The sequence below is a fragment of the Oncorhynchus masou genome, chromosome 22 (genome assembly GCF_036934945.1).
Source record: "Oncorhynchus masou masou isolate Uvic2021 chromosome 22, UVic_Omas_1.1, whole genome shotgun sequence".
NCBI classification, from domain to species: Eukaryota; Metazoa; Chordata; class Actinopteri; order Salmoniformes; family Salmonidae; genus Oncorhynchus; species Oncorhynchus masou.
Window position 1 is genome coordinate 39,423,344 of NC_088233.1, and position 19,078 is coordinate 39,442,421.

General features: G+C 42.7%; 1 protein-coding gene across 1 annotated transcript in view; it reads left to right on the forward strand.

Moving 5' to 3' along the window:
* slc7a5 (solute carrier family 7 member 5) overlaps positions 1-12,525 on the forward strand; it is a 30,089-nt gene extending 17,564 nt beyond the window's left edge. Inside the window, exons 3-10 of the mRNA XM_064930187.1 lie at positions 5,889-5,994; positions 7,066-7,110; positions 7,347-7,470; positions 7,640-7,743; positions 7,857-7,953; positions 8,168-8,317; positions 9,342-9,519; positions 9,634-12,525. Coding sequence (XP_064786259.1) covers positions 5,889-5,994; positions 7,066-7,110; positions 7,347-7,470; positions 7,640-7,743; positions 7,857-7,953; positions 8,168-8,317; positions 9,342-9,519; positions 9,634-9,689 — 860 coding nt within the window. The 3' untranslated portion in view covers positions 9,690-12,525. The remainder of the gene's footprint in view (positions 1-5,888; positions 5,995-7,065; positions 7,111-7,346; positions 7,471-7,639; positions 7,744-7,856; positions 7,954-8,167; positions 8,318-9,341; positions 9,520-9,633) is intronic.
* The last annotated feature ends 6,553 nt before the right edge of the window (positions 12,526-19,078 follow it).

Sequence of the window (19,078 nt, forward strand, 5' to 3'; positions counted from 1 at the left end):
TCTAACCACAGAGATCAAATGAATGCTCCACTTGTCTTTGTCTTCTCTTCTTGACTGAGAGACATCCTCACTTCAGTGCATTTTAGAATGCCTGTTATCTACACCAGGCCGTCTTCTAGGGTTAACGGATGAAGTGTACGATTCTGGGTCATTCCTTCATTTGGTAATAGGCTCTACCAGGTTAATGACAACAGGATTGTTACAAAAATAATCTCATTAGGCTACTCCAATGATCCAGTTCCTTTTCAATCAAAAGCATTTTTGTTTGTCTTTGGGAGCCAGTCCTGAGTCCTCTGTAGGGACATTCCTTGTCTGCGTGTCTCTCGTGTGTGTCGGGTGTACATCTCTGTCTCTGTTTGAAAACAAGTTTCTCCCCTTGGCTCCTTATGAAAGAGGCAGCCCAGCCTTGGTTTCGCCATCACATGTTATCTGCTTGTTCATTTGAAGGTAGTCAGTAGTGTAACGGGATCTCTCAATGGTTTATTTACAACCTGACCCAGCTGCTCACTGAGCTGCTGTGACTGACTTTAACCCATCCCCAAACACAACACAGCCGCCCCCAGGTGGCTAATCATATAAGGCTTACCAGTTTCTACCTTTCAAGCACTTGATTTAAAGGTTAGACCAGATATGTGCCATGCAGTCCACCGGTTGCTGATTATACACGGATATTGTATTAAGAAGTTCTAAACTACTGGGCCATTGTTTTGTTATCTTGACCAAATAAGGAAGTTGGTCCAAACTAGGAGAACTTAGAGCTGGAGACTGCTTGCTTGTAGGCCAAGCCAGTATCTCTTGACAAAGAAACGGGAAGAGGTGAATTCAGAGCTTAGCCTTACCTGAGGGGCGGCTGTTAATGTAAATGCTCTAGTGATAAAGATGGGGGTAAATGGTAAAATGTCAATGATTCTTCCCATGCAGCCCTCGTGTCAAATAGACAGCTACTGTCCCTATTTCTTTATGCAAATCAAAATTAAACTGAAGTGTCAAATGAGGGTTGACAGATAGCTGTTTATATTCCAGATAGATTAGCAGAGAACAGAGCGACGAGGGCCATTGCTCAGTGACCAGGGAGTGATTTAATCTATGCGACATGACAGGATGACGTGGCAGCCCTGTTTGTATTTGTTTAACCGTACAACTCAGAAATACAGGTTAGGCAGTAGGTACGCACCGACCTTCACTATAGCAGAACAGCCCCGTGTCTCCCCTTGGCTGGCGTGACAGGATATTTAACACCTTCAGAAAGTATTCTCACCCCTTGACTTTTTCCACATTTTGTCTTACAGCCTGAATTTAAAATAGATTACATTGAGATGTTGTGTCACTGGCCTACACACATTACCTCATAATGTCAAAGTGGAATTATGATTTTAGAAGTTTTTGACAAATTAAATCAAAATCAAAAAACTGAAATGTCTTGCATCAATAAGTATTCAATCCCTTTGTTATGGCGAGCCTAAATACGTTTCAGGAGTGAAAATGTCCCATACTACGTTGCATGGATCACTCTGTGTGCAATAATAGTGTTTAACATGATTTTTGAAAGGCTACCTCATCTCAATTATCTGTAAGGTCCCTCAGTCGAGCAGTCAATTTCGAACACGAAGACCAGGGAGGTTTTCAAATGCCTCGCAAAGAAGTGTACCTATTGGTAGATGGGTAAGAATAAAAATATGGAATATCCGTTTGAGCGAAGTTATTAATTACACTGTGGATGGTGTATCAAGACACCCAGTCACTACAAAAATACATGCGTCCATCCTAACTCCGTTGCCAGAGAGGAAGGAAACCACTCAGGGATTTCACCATGAGGCCAATGGTAACTTTAAAACAGTTAGAGTTTAATGGCTGTGATAGGAGAACTGAGGATGAACGTTATTTAACATTGTAGTTACTCCACAATACTAATCCAATTGACAGAGTGAAAAAAAGGAAGCCTGTACAGATATAAATATGACAAAACATGCATCCTATTTGCAACAAGGCGCTAAAGAAATATTGCAAAAAATGTGGCGAATCAATTCACTTTTTGTCCTGAATACAAAGTGTTATGTTTGGGGCAAATCCAAAACAACACATACTGAGTACCACTAAATATCTTCAAGCGTAGTGGTGGCTGCATCATGTTATGAGTATGCTTGTAATCGTTAAGGACTGGTTCGTGTTTCAGGATAAAAAAGAAATGGAGCTAAGCACAGACAAAATCCTAGAGGAAAACCTGGTTCAGTCTGATCAATTCACCTTTCAGCTGGACAATAACCTAAAACACAAGGCCAAATCTACACCGAAGTTATTTACCAAGAAGACATACATTTACATTTAAGTCATTTAGCAGACGCTCTTATCCAGAGCGACTTACAAATTGGTGAATTCACCTTCTGACATCCAGTGGAACAGCCACTTACAATAGTGCATCTAAATCATTTAAGGGGGGGTGAGAAGGATTACTTATCCTATCCTAGGTATTCCTTGAAGAGGTGGGGTTTCAGGTGTCTCCGGAAGGTGGTGATTGACTCTGCTGTCCTGGCGTCGTGAGGGAGTTTGTTCCACCATTGGGGGGCCAGAGCAGCGAACAGTTTTGACTGGGCTGAGCGGGAACTGTACTTCCTCAGTGGTAGGGAGGCGAGCAGGCCAGAGGTGGATGAACGCGGTGCCCTTGTTTGGGTGTACAATGTTCCTCAGTGGCCTAGTTACAGTTTTGTCTTAAACTGGCTATGGCAAGACTTGAAAATGGCAGTCTAGCAATGATCAATAACCAATTTTAAGAATTTTTGAAAATAATAAAATGCAAATATTGTACAATCCAGGTGTGAAGAGCTCTTAGAGGCTTACCCAGAAAGACTCACAGCTGTAATCGCTGCCAAAGGTGACTCTAACTTGTATTGACTCAGGGGTGTGAATACTTATGTAAATTAGATATTTATGTATTTCATTTTCAATACATTTGTTGTTTTCACCTTGTCATTATGGGGTAGATGGGTGAGAAACATATATTTAATACATTTTTTAATTCAGACTGCAACACAACAAAATGTGGAATAAGTCAAGGGGTATGAATACTTTCTGAAGGCGCTGTATGTACACACTACTGGCCATCAGTGGTTGTGTTGAAACAGGCAGCCCAATTCTGATATTTTTTTTTTCATGAATTGTCTTTGGACCAATCAGATCAGCTCTGAAAAATAGCTGATGTGATTTGGTCAGATTGGTGTAAAAAAGATTAGAATTGGCCTGCTGTTGTAATCTCAGCTCGTGTAATTTTACTTGTACTATTCCACAGTCATCTACTACTCAGTAGGAGTCCCTGAAAATATTAGGTTTGGGAGAGCTCTTTTAGGATCATCTAATGTTTCACTGGTATGAATTAATGAACCTTTATTCATCAAACAAGGATAGACTGGTTTGAGGTAGTGATGTGTTCACCTGAAATTGCTCAAGAAACTTGAGATAGATGACACACACACATATATCACCGAGGGACCAACAACACCACTATTGTGAATAGGGGGCAACAGCGTCTCTACTTCCTAAGGCGGCTGAAGAAATTCAGCATGCCGCCCGGGGTCCTCTACAAATAGTACCGCTGCACCATCGAGAGCGTCCAGACCGGTTGCATCACGGCCTGGTGCGGCAAGGTCCAGTACATCACTGGGACAGTGCACACCCATCCAGGGCATCTACTCGAAACGGTGCCTGAGGAAGGCCTGCAGCATCATCAAGGACCCCACATACCTCAGCCACGAGCTGTTCACTCCCTTACCATCAGGCAGACGGTATCGGAGCATGAGGTCTGATACCAACAGACTCAGAGATAGAAACTATCTACCAGCCATCAGACTGCTGAACACTTGACCTGGACTGACCATCTGCTGATTCTCTGCAACTTAGCTCACATGCACTCACTCACACACACCTACACAGACATTTATATGTACACACACACACCCACCAACCGATCACATCACAACTGCTGCTACCAGACTCTTATTATGATTGCTAAATACTGCACAATTTAAACACTTGTCCCCCAATGCCCCGTTCCCCAAAACACGTGTAAATATTGGACTATAAATTAGACTCATGCTAAAAAATTATTTGATTCTAATGAGCCATTTACTTGATTCTCCTATTCTTATCTTTTATTATTTCTTATTGTTATTGCGTTATCGAGAAGGAAGCTGCAAGTAAGCATTTCACTGGACGGTGTACACCATGTGTATCCTGTACATATGACTAATACAACTTGAAAGGTACAGATCACCCATACTTTACATACTGTACACTGTGTGTCTGAAAGATGTGGTGTGTTCACAGTGGTAGCTCCCATTCAGACAAACTGCCTCGAGGCTCTGACACTTATCTGCATTCTGCAGAGTCATGTCTGAACTGGTAATACTCACTGGGGCCCGTCTGGCCCATTGTCTGCCTGCCCGCTTTTCTGCCATGCATGACCCTAAGGCCACTGCATCCCTCCCTCTGCCTGGTACTGCAGTCATGTGAATAACTGATGGCAAGCTCCTGAGGCCTGTCCCGGGCGGGCGGTGGGTCACATGAGCTGAGGCCAAAATGGCCTCTCATGACTCTTTTCAGTCAGTCATCTACCCAGACACACGCTCACTCACTGCCTCTCACCTTTCCATCACCACCAATATCAAGGCATTCAGAAACCTGTGTGTGTGTGTGTGTGTGTATATGTTGTGTGTATGGAGAGCAGCCAATACGCTGTTGGGATGTTCGATGCTTGACAAAGCAGTTAAATCCACTTCAATCAGTGTAGATTAAGGGGAGGAGACAGGTTAAGGAAGGTTTTTGAAGCCTTGAGACAATTGAGACATGGATTGTGTATGAGTGGCATTCAGAGGTTGAATGCGCAAGGCAAAATATTTAAGAGCCTTTGAATGGGGTATGGTAGTAGGTGCCAGGTTTGTTTCAAGAACCACAATGCTGCTGGGTTTTTCACGCTCAACAGTTTCCTGTGTTTATCAAGAATGGTCCACCACCCAAAGGACATCCAGCCAAATTGACACAACTGTGGGAAGCATTAGAGTCAACATGGCCCAGCATCCCAGTGGAATGCTTTTAACACTGTAGATTCCATGTCCCGACGAATTGAGGCTGTTCTGAGAGCAAAGGGGGGTGCAACTCAATATTAGGAAGATGTTCCTAGTGTTTTGTACACTCCGTGTATATAGGACTGTGGTTACTATGTATTTGTGTCATATAGTTTCAGTGTACTAGCTGATGTTGCACAACCCTGGAAAGACCCTTTCCATGTTGGGGTGTCATGCAGGCTTTAGGGTTGGAGTTGGGGGACAATAAAGGTGGAAGGTCATGGTCCTACATGAAGAGGGACACGGCCCAGTGCTGGTCCTGGTTAAGCATGGGCCTCTGTCTGAAACAACTCTCTGGGAGTTGTTTGTTCTGAGGATGTCTGGCTCTTTTGGCCAGCTGGTACTCCTGGAATGTCCATCCTTTGTGTCCCCCCTCAGGCGTATACGTTCCACATATTTGTCTTGTTTTTCATTTAATAAAACAGGTAGCCCCATCGCCATTCTACCCCCCCTGAGTGGTGGATTTAGTGAAACCCCCATAACTGTTTATTATAGGGGATTTAGGTTGAACCCAAGCACTGCTCACAGCCTTTTAATCTAGCTCTGGTATTAACACTGGTATTTTGTCTGGGTATATTTGTCTGGTCTTCCACTATTTTAAAACTTTCTCATGTTGATCTTAGTTTTCATGGTGCATTTATGTGATCTTGTTACGCCATTCCAGGGCCCTGCTCGGACACAATTCACAGGGCTGTTAATTCTGTCCACTTTGTGGTCAATAATTCAGTGTCAACTTTGGACTTACCTTTCCAACTCTTTCTTCCCTTCTTCCAGGTGACACAGTCAACCTCCTACCAGAAAATTCTTTCAAGAATTCAAATTACGATTTTGGGAACATTGGCCTGGCCCTATACAGTGGTCTGTTTGCCTATGGGGGCTGGTAAGTACAGAGAACTAGAACTTGACTGACACATCCAGGAGTATTTAAAACGAGAGTAGCATTTTGTCCTCCATATAATCCCATTGTAAACCCCCTTTTAGGAGGGCTGACCAATTAAGAACTACTAAGTGAATTGAAAACTCTGCTCAGACTAATCCTCCCAATGCATGGTGCTCAGGTTTCAACCTAAAACAGTCCCTCTCCCCCTTGGTCTTTTTAGCACTGTTTTGTTGCTCTATGGGACATGAACATTACTGTATGATTGAATACTTTATCCTCACTCACACTCAATGAAATCACAGCCTGTCTACAATAGATTTGCACACGGTTGTCTGGTCTGTCTGTCTACACGTTTCCATAGTTTTTATGCGAGCAAAATCAAGACAGCTGTGATGGAAACAGGAAGTTTTGGTATAATTTTAGAAATGCTGACAGATCATTTGTTTGTTCGACGTGGTGGGATGTTTTTGTGTCTGTAAAATGTGTTAATAACCATTGTATCAAAGTAAACTTGGAGTCGCACGATGATATGGTGTGTGGTCCTCCCACCTCGACTCGGGGAAACCACACAATTTATTAGGTTACAAATGAAATACGTTATGATGAACTTCACAGGATCTAGATGCTCCTTTTTTCAATAAATATCAAGAGTCTTAGTTTGGTGGCATGATGATCGATGCTTGACTGCTGTTTTTGACTAATACAAATATTCTCGCTCTTATCCATAATAATCTCATAATGTAGACTAGCCTACCCGCACTGTATCTGTGAGCTGCTGGCTAGAGCGCACATGCCATGCCCAGTGTAGGCGCGTTTGCTATTTAACACAACCGTTTTTGTCACAAAACTATCGGTAGAGTTTAACATGCGATGGAAACAAATTGAACTTTAGATTTTATTCAGTACATTAATTTCTTTTAGCAGCAATAAGTCCATTTGGTGGAACCCCACCAATGGTGGAAAAATGTACATATTTTCTTTATGCGGATTCTAAAATGAAAATTAAAATCTGTCGCCAATTGGATGGAAACTTAGCTAGTGTCTCTAAACCATGTCATCCTCATCTTGCAGGAATTACTTGAACTTTGTTACAGAAGAAATGATTGAACCTTACAAGTGAGTGTCAACTCTATTCTGTGTTCCCTGTAACTTGCTATATGTCAAGAATGACTTCCTGTGAATTTAGAAGAATTACTGGTACATGCATGTTTTATGTTGGCACGATCCCTTTCTCAGTCCGTATTAAACGTAGAATTACATGGATTTTCTTCAGATGTAGGTAAACATAGGAAGTATAATGTCACAGCTGAAGAGTTTAACTGCGTAACCCTCACTGCCCCCCTCTCCCACAGGAACCTGCCGCGTGCAATCATCATCTCCCTTCCCATCGTCACTGTGGTGTACGTACTAACTAACCTGGCCTACTTCACTACTCTGAGCCCAGATGAGATGCTCAGCTCTGAGGCAGTGGCTGTGGTGAGTTCTCCCCCATACCACACCATGCAGCCTGCACATACTGTACTCTCTATGTTCCCTTAAGCACACACGATCTCTGGCTATAAATACATCGCTCTATGTCCCTGTACACACAGCCCCAGTGACTGGTAGATGGACAGTTTGCTGAAATTGTTTGTCTGTCTTTCAGGACTTTGGAAACTACCACCTGGGCCCCATGGCTTGGATCATCCCAGTGTTTGTGGGACTGTCCTGTTTCGGCTCCGTCAATGGCTCTCTCTTTACATCATCCAGGTAACACACACACATGCTTTGATTCACACACACACCAACGACGAGTATGTTCCTTCATGGACTACTTTGGTTTGTGTGTATGTAGAATTACTGTAACCCCTGTCCTCTGTCAGGTTGTTCTTTGTGGGCTCAAGAGAGGGCCACCTCCCCAGTCTGCTGTCCATGATCCACCCCAACCTGCTGACTCCTCTGCCGTCACTCATCTTCACAGTACGTACACAAACTTCCATCTAACCAGGGGCTTCTCAAAACCACCAACACCAAGGGCTCTCATCATTCAACGAGTCAAACATTAATCCTGAGAATTGAGGCTCAGTATTATTGTCATATTAGCTTTTTTCCATGGCTGTCGTTGATAGTCACTGCTGTCTGCTGCAATTCCAAACCTCCCTCTCTCTCACACACTTCCCTCTCTCCTTCACAGTGCCTGATGACGCTGCTGTACGCCTTCTCCAACGACATCTTCTCCGTCATCAACTTCTTCAGTTTCTTCAACTGGCTCTGTATTGCCATGGCGATCATTGGCATGATGTGGCTGCGCTACAAGAAACCTGAGCTGGAACGACCAATCAAGGTGAGAATATGTGTAATGCCTCTAACCTGTTATCAACTGATCAGGCACCAGAGAGGGAGAAGGGCAAGGGAGAAAAAGAGAATGATAAAAGGAACTGGAACTGGTTACTTGGAAGCGTAGGCTGCAGTGTGACCTGCCATGGGCATGAGCTGCTGGCTAGTGAAGGTGGAACAGCATGTGCACTGATACAGTCGCCCTAGGACTGTTGGGCACACAGAGCCCCTTTGTGCAACTGTGGGTCCTCTGCCTGCCCTCAAAATGGACCCCTAATTCCTGGTTGACATAGCGACGTGTTAATGAGGGGAGTGGCCGAGAACGGCAGTGAAGTGAAAGAGGCCATCGCTGCACAGTGCTGGTGGTTCAGATGGATCTATCTTATCTATTGACCACATAAATATGTCCTGTGTGTTTGGGACAGAGGACCATACAGTGGCCTGGTCTGTGCCACCACAGAGGAGGGGGTGGAGTTTTTTCCCCAACACTGTTCATTCAATTGCCGGCCTTTGAATATCTCTCTCTCATATACACACTCGCTGGTACTCATTAAGTTTGTGTGGATTAACATCACACACAGCCTTTGTCAGCCTCTGAAAAGATGACAGTTGATTACTGGTCTTATGCTCCACATTCTGCAGGATGTGAGTTAGTGTTCTGATCACTGTGTGACCAAGAGCACCAACACTCTGTCTGGTCCTCTGGATGAATGCCATTTGGTTAGTCAGAATTTCACCTTTAACCCTCGTCAGAACTTTAACCTTAGGCATGTACCTCAGTAAAGCTGAGGAAAAGGAGTATTTTCTGATGAAAGTATTCCTTATTTTCAAAATATTGGATTTAAAATATTATATTTAGTATATAAATATGCTTTGCCAATTACGGTCACACAATTTGACATTATTTTCCTATTTCAATTTCCTTGATGAGTTTAGTTTGAATCCAGTCATTCTCTGTGTATTTTGTTAGAGGGAGTTTCAATGTGTTTGTTTGTAATGTATTCAGTATCCCATTGAACTGTTTCCCCCAGGTGAATATCCTGCTGCCTATCAGCTTCGTCCTGGCTTGTATGTTCCTTATCGTGGTGTCCATCTGGAAAACACCTGTGGAGTGTGCCATCGGCTTTGGCATCATTGCCACTGGAGTGCCAGTCTACTTTATTGGCGTTTGGTGGCAAAACAAGCCCAAATGGCTCCTTCAATTAATCTGTAAGTTTTACTTATGAATTGCTTCCCTGTACTCTTGATCTGTCTTCATAATGTAGTCTGTTTCTGATTATACAGTGGTTATAATTGATGGTGTGTATTTGTCTCTCTCCCCAGTCTCTTCCACGGCACTATGCCAGAAGATGATGGAGGTGGTACCACAGGAGTCCTAAAGAGGAGATAAATCGATGAAGCCCCTCGTCACGGGAAACCCAGTAACTGCTCATTTACCCTACCCCCTGCACCCAGTGTACACCCTAACTCAGCCCCTATCGATGTGTTCTTCAAGCACACTCCAATCATTCCCCCTGATCTGCTAGTGCTGTAGTGAAGGAGAGCCATGCTGCAGACTGGTTTACATGTCAGAGCCCCTCCTTCATTCCTCCGCACCAGGCAGGGGCACGGCCACCCCCACGCCACTCATAGGCCGTTTGATAAGTGCTGGGATATATTCAGACAGGTTTTCACTGCATAGTATCCGTTTAAAAGGGCCAGTACAGTCAAAAACATGGTGATCCTGTGTTTTATATTTCCATACTACGAGGTTGGAATAATACTGTGAAAATGATCATAGTGCCCTTTTCGTGAAGAGCTATTTGAAAAGACTACCTGAAATGTCTGCTTGTTTGGTGGGATGAAGCTTTGGCCTGGCTAGTGACATCACCAGGCGGTAATTTAGTTAAAAGACCAATAAGAAAGAGAGTTCCAAAAATCTCTGCCAACAGCTAGTTTTCAGTTTTCCCCTCTCCACTCTGAACATTCCCAGAACAGTCAGTCCTAGCAAAAGTCTTGCTTGAGAAATTGTTCTTTGCTAAGAATCATTTTTTTTTTTTTTTTTTTTACCATTTTCATTGAAAACAATCACAGTAAGGTACTTAATTGTTACCCAGAAATGATTTTCTATTGAGATAAAAACTGCTGCATTGGACCTTTTAACATTTTTGTTGATTTGTATTTTTGAATATCTTTGTACTCTTATCCCACCATGACCCACAAGTGTTGTTTTTATAAGAAAGATGTTACTTTTATTTTTCATATTTGGGTTGCAGAGAGATGTCCTCTCGTTCAAACTATTATTTCACTGAGGGTTTAGCATCCGTGTGTTCATGTAATTACAATCTGTGCTTTCATGGAGTTGTGATGGACACTTGTGGCCTGGCTTTTTGCCAATTCCTTGTAGGCTAAAGCTAGATCTTTTGTTCAGATTTTCATGGTAGACTCACTGTTTCTCAGTAGTTCTGCCATTACCTAGTCAGGCAGTCAACTGCTTCCCAGTAGGGTATCATCTCTGTGTTGCCATGGCTTCTATTTAAAGTTCAGCACCTTACAGGCTGTATAATGCAGCCATTATGTGTTGTCATCTGGGTGTGTATCTAAATATCTGTGTATATGTGTTTTCTGTATGCTTTTATGTTTTCAGCTTTTGGGTGGGTATTTGTAAAGAATAGCCAAACAACATGAAGGACCCACAAATAACATTTGCTTAAACTAGTGCCTCTGATGAAGCCAAAGGTTATTCAGTTCCCCGACTACAGACACAGTACAACTCATCTGACCCCAGAGAAGCTGAAGACAGAGGTAGACAGGTAAATGCACGTGTAACAGCGATTGGAGGAGTGTCAGTGGTATACTTCTTATGTGATGGCACTCCTCCCCTCGGCATCTATGGCAGACCAGACTGGTTCACTGCGCCTAGACTGTACACGTTGGAAATCCCAGCTTGGGCAGTTCTTTTTTAAATTCTTTGTAGATATGAATTTCTACTTGAATTCATTTATTTTTATAGGTAGATGCAGTGGAGCTTTTTTTAATGCTGTCAATTAACAATTTTGTAAATCCAGGTAATTCGTAAATTCCTATGAGATTTCTGGTTCACAATTATACCAATACAGGTGACATTTTAATTATAGTTATTATTACAACTATTTCTCATATACAAGTTGCTTGTGTCCTGTGAAGGTCACAACGTCATGGTTTTTTAATACTGGCATTAAGAGCCAGCGTATGAACATAATAGTTGCCTGCTTGAGGACTTCATTTGTTCTTAGATCACGGTTATCTTGTGGGTATCATCTGATGCACATTGCTACTTACTACTGTTAAGTTAGTGTTTTTATAACAGAGCAGGTCGTAACAAAGGCCCCCGATAGGAGCACTGACGTCACAGCCACTGTTTTTACCTACGACGGCAAGGGTGGCTAATAACCTTAGATATTGGGTTAGAATGGGCCGTTGTGCGTGAGGTCTATGTGTCTAAGAATAGGTTCATAGCTGTGAATATTCTTTGTGTTTTAGTGTTTCTGTGCTTATGTGTGTCTTGGTATCCTACATTAGAAAAGGTATATTGTATGTTGTCACTACTGTCAGCGCACAACTTCATAGAAGGATTTCATTATTTTAGGGTGATAATGATATTTGTGCTGTAAAAGGTTTGATGAGGTATGGACCATGGTAGTGGAAGATGGGTAGTTGCCCAGTCAAAAGGGGGAGGCATGCAGGGCATTCAGAGTAGAGGTTAAAACCACATAGTTTTTGGATACAGATGCCTCGGGGTGGGACAGTGGAGACATAGGACAGGAGGTGGAAAGGGGGTTGGGAAGGTTGACAAGATTAATTCATTGTTATTCTTATTATTTTTGCTGAAAGGACCTGTGTTGTGTACTGTATTAACTGAACTCATCCTCCAGAAGCTTGTCCAGACCAGTGTTCCTCCACGCTGTATCGTGACCGTGGTAAAGCATATGTTGTGCTATAGACCACATGGTTGCTATGGTAACGTATAATTCATGAGTCTGGTCTCCCATCAGTTTCTCAGAGGATCTGTCATTGTATTTAGAACAGCTGCATAGCAAGCTAACACTCCAGCCATCAGAAGTAATTTAAATAGTTCCGTAGGTTTATTTATTTATTGTAGGAACTGTTAGCGTTCTCATTTTTTGGGGGTCCTTTTTTTTTTTTTACAGGGCATTTGTGAAAGTGCTTTATGAATAAATCTTACATTTTATTCCATACGTGTATTGTCCATTTTTGTTTTTCAGTGTTATGTGTAAAATCTTTCAATACAATCCTCTCTGTAACAGATGTGTTATGTTGATTGTACATAGCCCATATGCTATACCGGGTGATTTGCTGAAGGGATGACGCAGAAGACGATAAGCCTACACCAATGACTTGGTCCATCCTTTCAACTTTGATCCTTGACCTCCCAGGATACATTACACACATCTTTATGCACTACAGGCTGGTTTCCCAGACATAGATTAAGCATAGTCCTGGACTGAGAAGTACAGTCAATGAAGAATCTTTATTGAAATAGCTTGGTAGACACAGGACTAAGATTGTTTTGTGTCTGGGAAACCACCCCTATATATTATACAGTTATTCGTGCTGATTATCATTAAGTTGCTCAAGCCTGTATGTGTAATTACAAACCTGCTACTCAGCGGATAACAGGTTTCCTGATTCTGCCTTGAGGGCAGAAGCTAGGATGGAGTGGAATACTGTTCTCTCAGCAAGGTGGGTCCTGACACACTTCTAAATCTGGCTGTAGTACACTTTATTCCATACACATGCTTCATATCAAATTGTATTTGTCACATGTTTAGCAGGTGTAGAAAATCAAATCAAATTGATTTATATAGCCCTTCGTACATCAGCTGATATCTCAAAGTGCTGTACAGAAACCCAACCTAAAACCACAATCAGCAAGCAATGCAGGTGTAGAAGCACGGTGGCTAGGAAAAACTCCCTAGAAAGAAACCTAGAGAGGAACCAGGCTATGTGGGTTGGAGATTATAACAGAACATGGCCAAGATGTTCAAATGTTCATAAATTACCAGCATGGTCCAATAATAATAAGGCAGAACAGTTGAAACTGGAGCAGCAGCACGGCCAGGTGGACTGGGGACAGCAAGGAGTCGTCATATCAGGTAGTCCTGAGGCATTGTTCTAGGGCTCAGGTCCTCAGAGAGAAAGAGAGAATTAGAGAGAGCACACAAATTCACACAGGACACCGAATAGGACAGGAGAAGTACTCCAGATATAACAAACTGACCCTAGCCCCCCGACACATAAACTACTGCAGCATAAATACTGGAGGCTGAGACAGGAGGGGTCAGGAGACACTGTGGCCTCATCCGAGGACACCCCCGAACAGGGCCAAACAGGAAGGATATAACCCCACCCACTTTGCCAAAGCACAGCCCCCACACCACTAGAGGGATATCTTCAACCACCAACTTACCAATCTGAGACAAGGCCGAGTATAGCCCACAAAGATCGCCGCCATGGCGCAACCCACGGGGGGGGATCTTTGTGGGCTATACTCAGAGTTTGAGGTTCCGCAAAGAAAAGATGGTAATAACGCTCATTGACATTGTTGCAAATTTCGGATGATTGTAATGGAGACACAGGGAGTAGGTGAGTTTAATAGGCACAAACATTGCATGAATAGATAAACAGGAAACAATACTACCTAATGGGTGATACAACGGAGCGCTAGATAAAGGGGAAGTCATGATGGGGCGCAGGTGTGCGTAATGATGGTTGCCAGAACCGGTGGTTAGTAGACCAGCTATGTCAAGCGCTGGAATGGGATAGCAGGAGTAGACTAGACAATTATAAACTGGGTGGTTCGAGCCCTGAATGCTGATTGGCTGACAGCCATGGTATATCAGACTGTATACCACCGGTATGACAAAACATTTATTTGTACTGCTCTAATTACATTGGTAACAAGTTTATATAAGAAATAAGGCACCTCTGGATTTGTGGCGTGGCCAATATACCACAGCTAAGGGCTGTATCCAGGCACTCTGCATGACTAAGAACAGCCCTTAGCCTTGGTATATATATATACAGGCATATAAATATATATATTTATCTTTATTTAACTAGGCAAACCAGTTAAGAACAAATTCTTATATACCACACGCCCTCCTGCTTTATTACTTAAATAACCAATCCGACTAGTCCTTGCCATCTGTCAACAAGCATTGCTTCAGAAAAGCATGGTGAATCAAATGTGACTGTACTTCAAATGTTGCAATGGTACAACTTTGATCAATTCAGCTTGACACGATCACTTTCCCTAATATGCATAACCTTTAAAAAAGAAATACAATTCTAATGGTTATTAAATTCGTAATTTTGACAATAATTACCATTATATCAACACACTCGTCATTCCCGTTTAACAACTCTTATCACATCAACTTGCCAATAATGATTAATACAACGTTGCATACAACGTTTGAAAGGTCTATCATTTTCATCGAACAAAATCAAAGTTAACCTATGCCCTAGAAGCCTTCATTTTCCCAATTTATAGGCAAGCCCAATTAAGAAATGTTTTTGAACAACGTGTTGCACTCCAAATGTTGAAAGAAACATGTTTATGAGTGTTTTAACGATGCATCTTTCCTACAATGACGTTTTCCAAAACATGACGCAGAAAGAACTGAAGCATTGGAGCATGTGTCGATACTGATGCGGCGTTCAAAAGAACTGGGAACTCGGGAAAAATAACCATTGAAGTGACAATGAGCATGATGCTAAACCTCCAGGACAGAAAATAGCCAAAAATATGAGGTTGTGCACGTATATTCCATTCAAGTAAGTGGCATAGGAGTGAATGTAATATTGCGAAGCATTCACGTGACATCGGATCAATGTGTTTGCATACCTGGTAGTTCTAGAACATTTGGTAAACAGGATTAAATATGTTGCAGTTAATTATGACGTGCCTGTCACACAGTTCAATGAAACTGAGCAAAGAAGACAGGGCAAAAAGGTAAAAACATGGAGGCATTTCCCATTAGAGTGTTCAGAGTGAATTTACTATAGTGCATTAGAGGTTATTCCATGTGTCCTCACTGATAGTGCCTCATTTTTTGTTTAAACTGATAGTTTGTAGATACCCTCTTTCAGAGTTTACATGCAGAGTGGGCAGGTGTTCATTGCTAACCACATTAGTTGATTGGATTGTCTTCTCGATAACCCACCACAAAGACAGAGACAGAGTTGGGAAGGGGGAAACAAGTGCAGGATCAAGCTCCTTCCCACACTGTGAGCCTGCTGGTGAAACGTCGCCTGCTGTATGTGAGGGGGACATGAGATAGGCCTCAACAACAGGAACCCGATATTGATTCTGCAGGAAGTCACAGGTGTGAGGGGCAGACAATGTTACCCTGATTTACACTTCCCTGTGTCAACACAAACGGAGGGGTGCTCAAACACTGTCTGTTTACTGTGCTTGTTACATACAGTCTGTTGTTGAGCTGGTTTGTTGGGGAGGTAGAGGAGGATGCCAGTCACAATGCACCGGGAGGCTTCCTGAAGTCTGGGTTGGAACTGGAAGTTACTGATGTATGTTTATATACTGTTCTTTACTCACTGTGTATGAATATACTGTATTCCCAACGTAGTTCATCCTGGTATACCTACTACTGTATCAGATGGGGTGAGAGGGGGGGTCTAAGCTGAATTATTCACCTAATGTTCTATGATTAAATTATTTTCATTGTATTCACAGGAATGTCCCTGTATTGATGTGCCATTTTCTTTATTGCAACAATAATAACATTTAAAAAAAATAAAAAAAACGAAAAATAAATTACGTCTCAAAATTACAAAAATTATAAAAAAATAAAAAAAGAGATAATAATAAAGCTCAGGAAATATATATTTTTTACACATATTGAACCCCTTTTTTGGGTAGGTACGGAGACTCCATCATGTTTGTGAGAGTCTCCCGTTTCCATAGAGTGGTCATAATTGTTTTGTAGGTCAAACCGTTTGGATGCTAAAGATGTTTTCGTGAGAAGATCGATTTTTTCAGGATGTCTCATGGTCTGACAAACACAACTCTAGCTCTGCCACCTTTCACTGCAGACAAGGAAAGGCAACTTCGGCGGATTCGGTGGCTTGAGACGCATCCTATTATGTACTTAGATTGAAACACTTGTGCTTCAATGGACTCGAGGGGATTATAAAACCTGCAAATCAGTGTGTGCAACCAATACATTTTATTTATATGGTTACCTCCAGTACAACATTTCCCAACATGTCACTGAGGAACTGAGGAACACCCCGTGGGCAGAATTGGCAGGTGCTACGGCCTGGTATCATCACCATGGAGATGACTTCACTTTATATCCCACGTCTACTCTCCCTCAACCAGTCTTACTCATCATACAAGGACAGGGCAATCTGGACGCAATTAATGTCCACCATTAGATTTGAAAGCGGTGGCTGTCATCGTAAACTGAGTGTGTGTGCGCTTGTCTGTGGGAGAGAGAGAAAGGGATATTGTTTAGATGAGTAATTGAGCGTGACCACGGCTTGCATTGTCTCTGGGCAACAAGGAAATAGCAGGTTATTTCTCCTGTGTGTATGGGTCTATATGCGATAACATTCATATTTAAGAAATGGAACACCTATCAAGTCAGATAACACTATTACTCCTGATCTCCCCTCTTTCCTGCAGCCCCATTCATCACAGGCAGATAGATGAGCCTTTCAGCTCTGAGAGGACAGATACCAGGGACCTGCACCTAGCTAGAATCATTTGGTGGGTGCTTACATTTGTCCTATTTCACACATGTACACGTGTGTATTAATACACGTGTGAATTGGAAATGTGTTTCATTGCATATCCCAACTCCTCATGAGAGTGGATTCACGGCCAGGATCTGCCATTATCAACAGCTACCCTGGAGAAATGAGGATTAAGTGCCTTGCTCAAGGGCAAATCAACATATTTTTCACCTTGTCGGCTCGTGGATTCAAACTAGCATCCTTTCAGTTACTGGCCCTGTGCTCTAACTGCTATGTTATTATTGACACAGGTTGTACTGATTCACATGTGCGTGTGAGCACACACACTTTAAACGATTCTCAACCATCGTCACTTTTGCTCCTCGCAAACAAACAATCAGAGGCAACAAGCTCTCTAAATTTGAAACAATAAGTTAAAGGAAGCACTCATAGTTTGCAAAGCAGATTTCTGTCCATCTTCATTAGAGGGAACAGGGGAGGCATGGAGGAGAGTGTGTGTGTGTGTGTGTGTGTGTCCCAGGGCACTCACAGGGCAGTGTAAGTGGAGCTTGTGATAAAGTCTGTGTCTACCCTCTGAGCTACCAACATCCACGCTCGAGCACAAACACGCTCTCACACAAATCTCACAATGCCGCCTTCACAGAAAAAGGTTAGTAGTCAGTCAGGGGGTAGGAGTAGAAGGCATGGAGCAGTCATGTGGTCTATGGGGCAGGAAAGGGGAAAGAACATGCACTTTCCTTTTTGTAATATTACAATACGCCTACCCTTGAAAAAGGGGTTCACAAGTTCTTGGAAATACAATAAAGGAGAAGTGTGAATGTGTGTACATTTTTTCCTCCATAAATCATGATTTACAGCATGTCTTCAAATCAATTCATTGAATGATTTCAAACAATTACTGTGCAAAAGTGCTCTACCTACCGAACCCTGACTATCATTGCAGTCAGATTCTCATTCCCCTACCATTCATAGTTTCATTATTAGTGCTGCCACATTGTGCCAGTTTAGTGTATTTCATCATATATGACAGGCTAACACAGGTAGTGTGATGATATCACATAACATTATCATACAGATATCACCACTTCCTTATCACATAACATTTTATTTATATGGTTACCTCCAGTACAACATTTCCCAACATGTCACTGAGGAACACCCAGTGGGCAGAATTGGCAGGTGCTACGGCCTGGTATCATCACCATGGAGATGACTTAACTTTATATCCCACATCTACTCTCCCTCAACCAGTCTTACTCATCATACAAGGACAGGGCAATCTGGACGCAATTAATGTCCACCATTAGATTTGAAAGCGGTGGCTGTCATTGTAAAATGAGTGTGTGTGCTTGTCTGTGGGAGAGAGAGAAAGGGATATTGTTTAGATGAGTAATTGAGCGTGACCACGGCTTGCATTGTCTCTGGGCAACAAGGAAATAGCAGGTTATTTCTCCTGTGTGTGTATGGGTCTATATGCGATAACATTCATATTTAAGAAATGGAACACCTATCAAGTCAGATAACACTATTACTCCTGATCTCCCATCTTTCCTGCAGCCTCATTCATCACGGGCAGATAGAGACTTGAGAGAGAGGAAGAATCTATGTCTCCCTGCCCCCAGGACAGGGGAGCTGCTCTTCCCAACTTTAAGTTTGGGCTCTTCAGTGTTTAAAAGTGAGCCGCGGCCAGACTCTGCATCGGGTGGCCGGCTCCCTTGGTGGGTGTCAAGATTTCGTAAGGGACCTGTACGATGGGAAATGACTCCCATCCCGTATGGCCATTGTTCAACAACTGCGTCCCACTGTCCCAGCTTTCCTCAGGGCACGTGAGAAAAGTTCCTTACTAGGCGCTCCCTTAGCCTGGACATGCAAAATATGGAGGAATCCGGGTTTTGCAACCCCACACGGTGGAGCCATCACTGTCTGACCACCTCCACCCCACGCGTTGTGTTACTAACAACACCAGTACCTGCCTCCATGGAAAGATGGAATGCTTTTCTGCCTC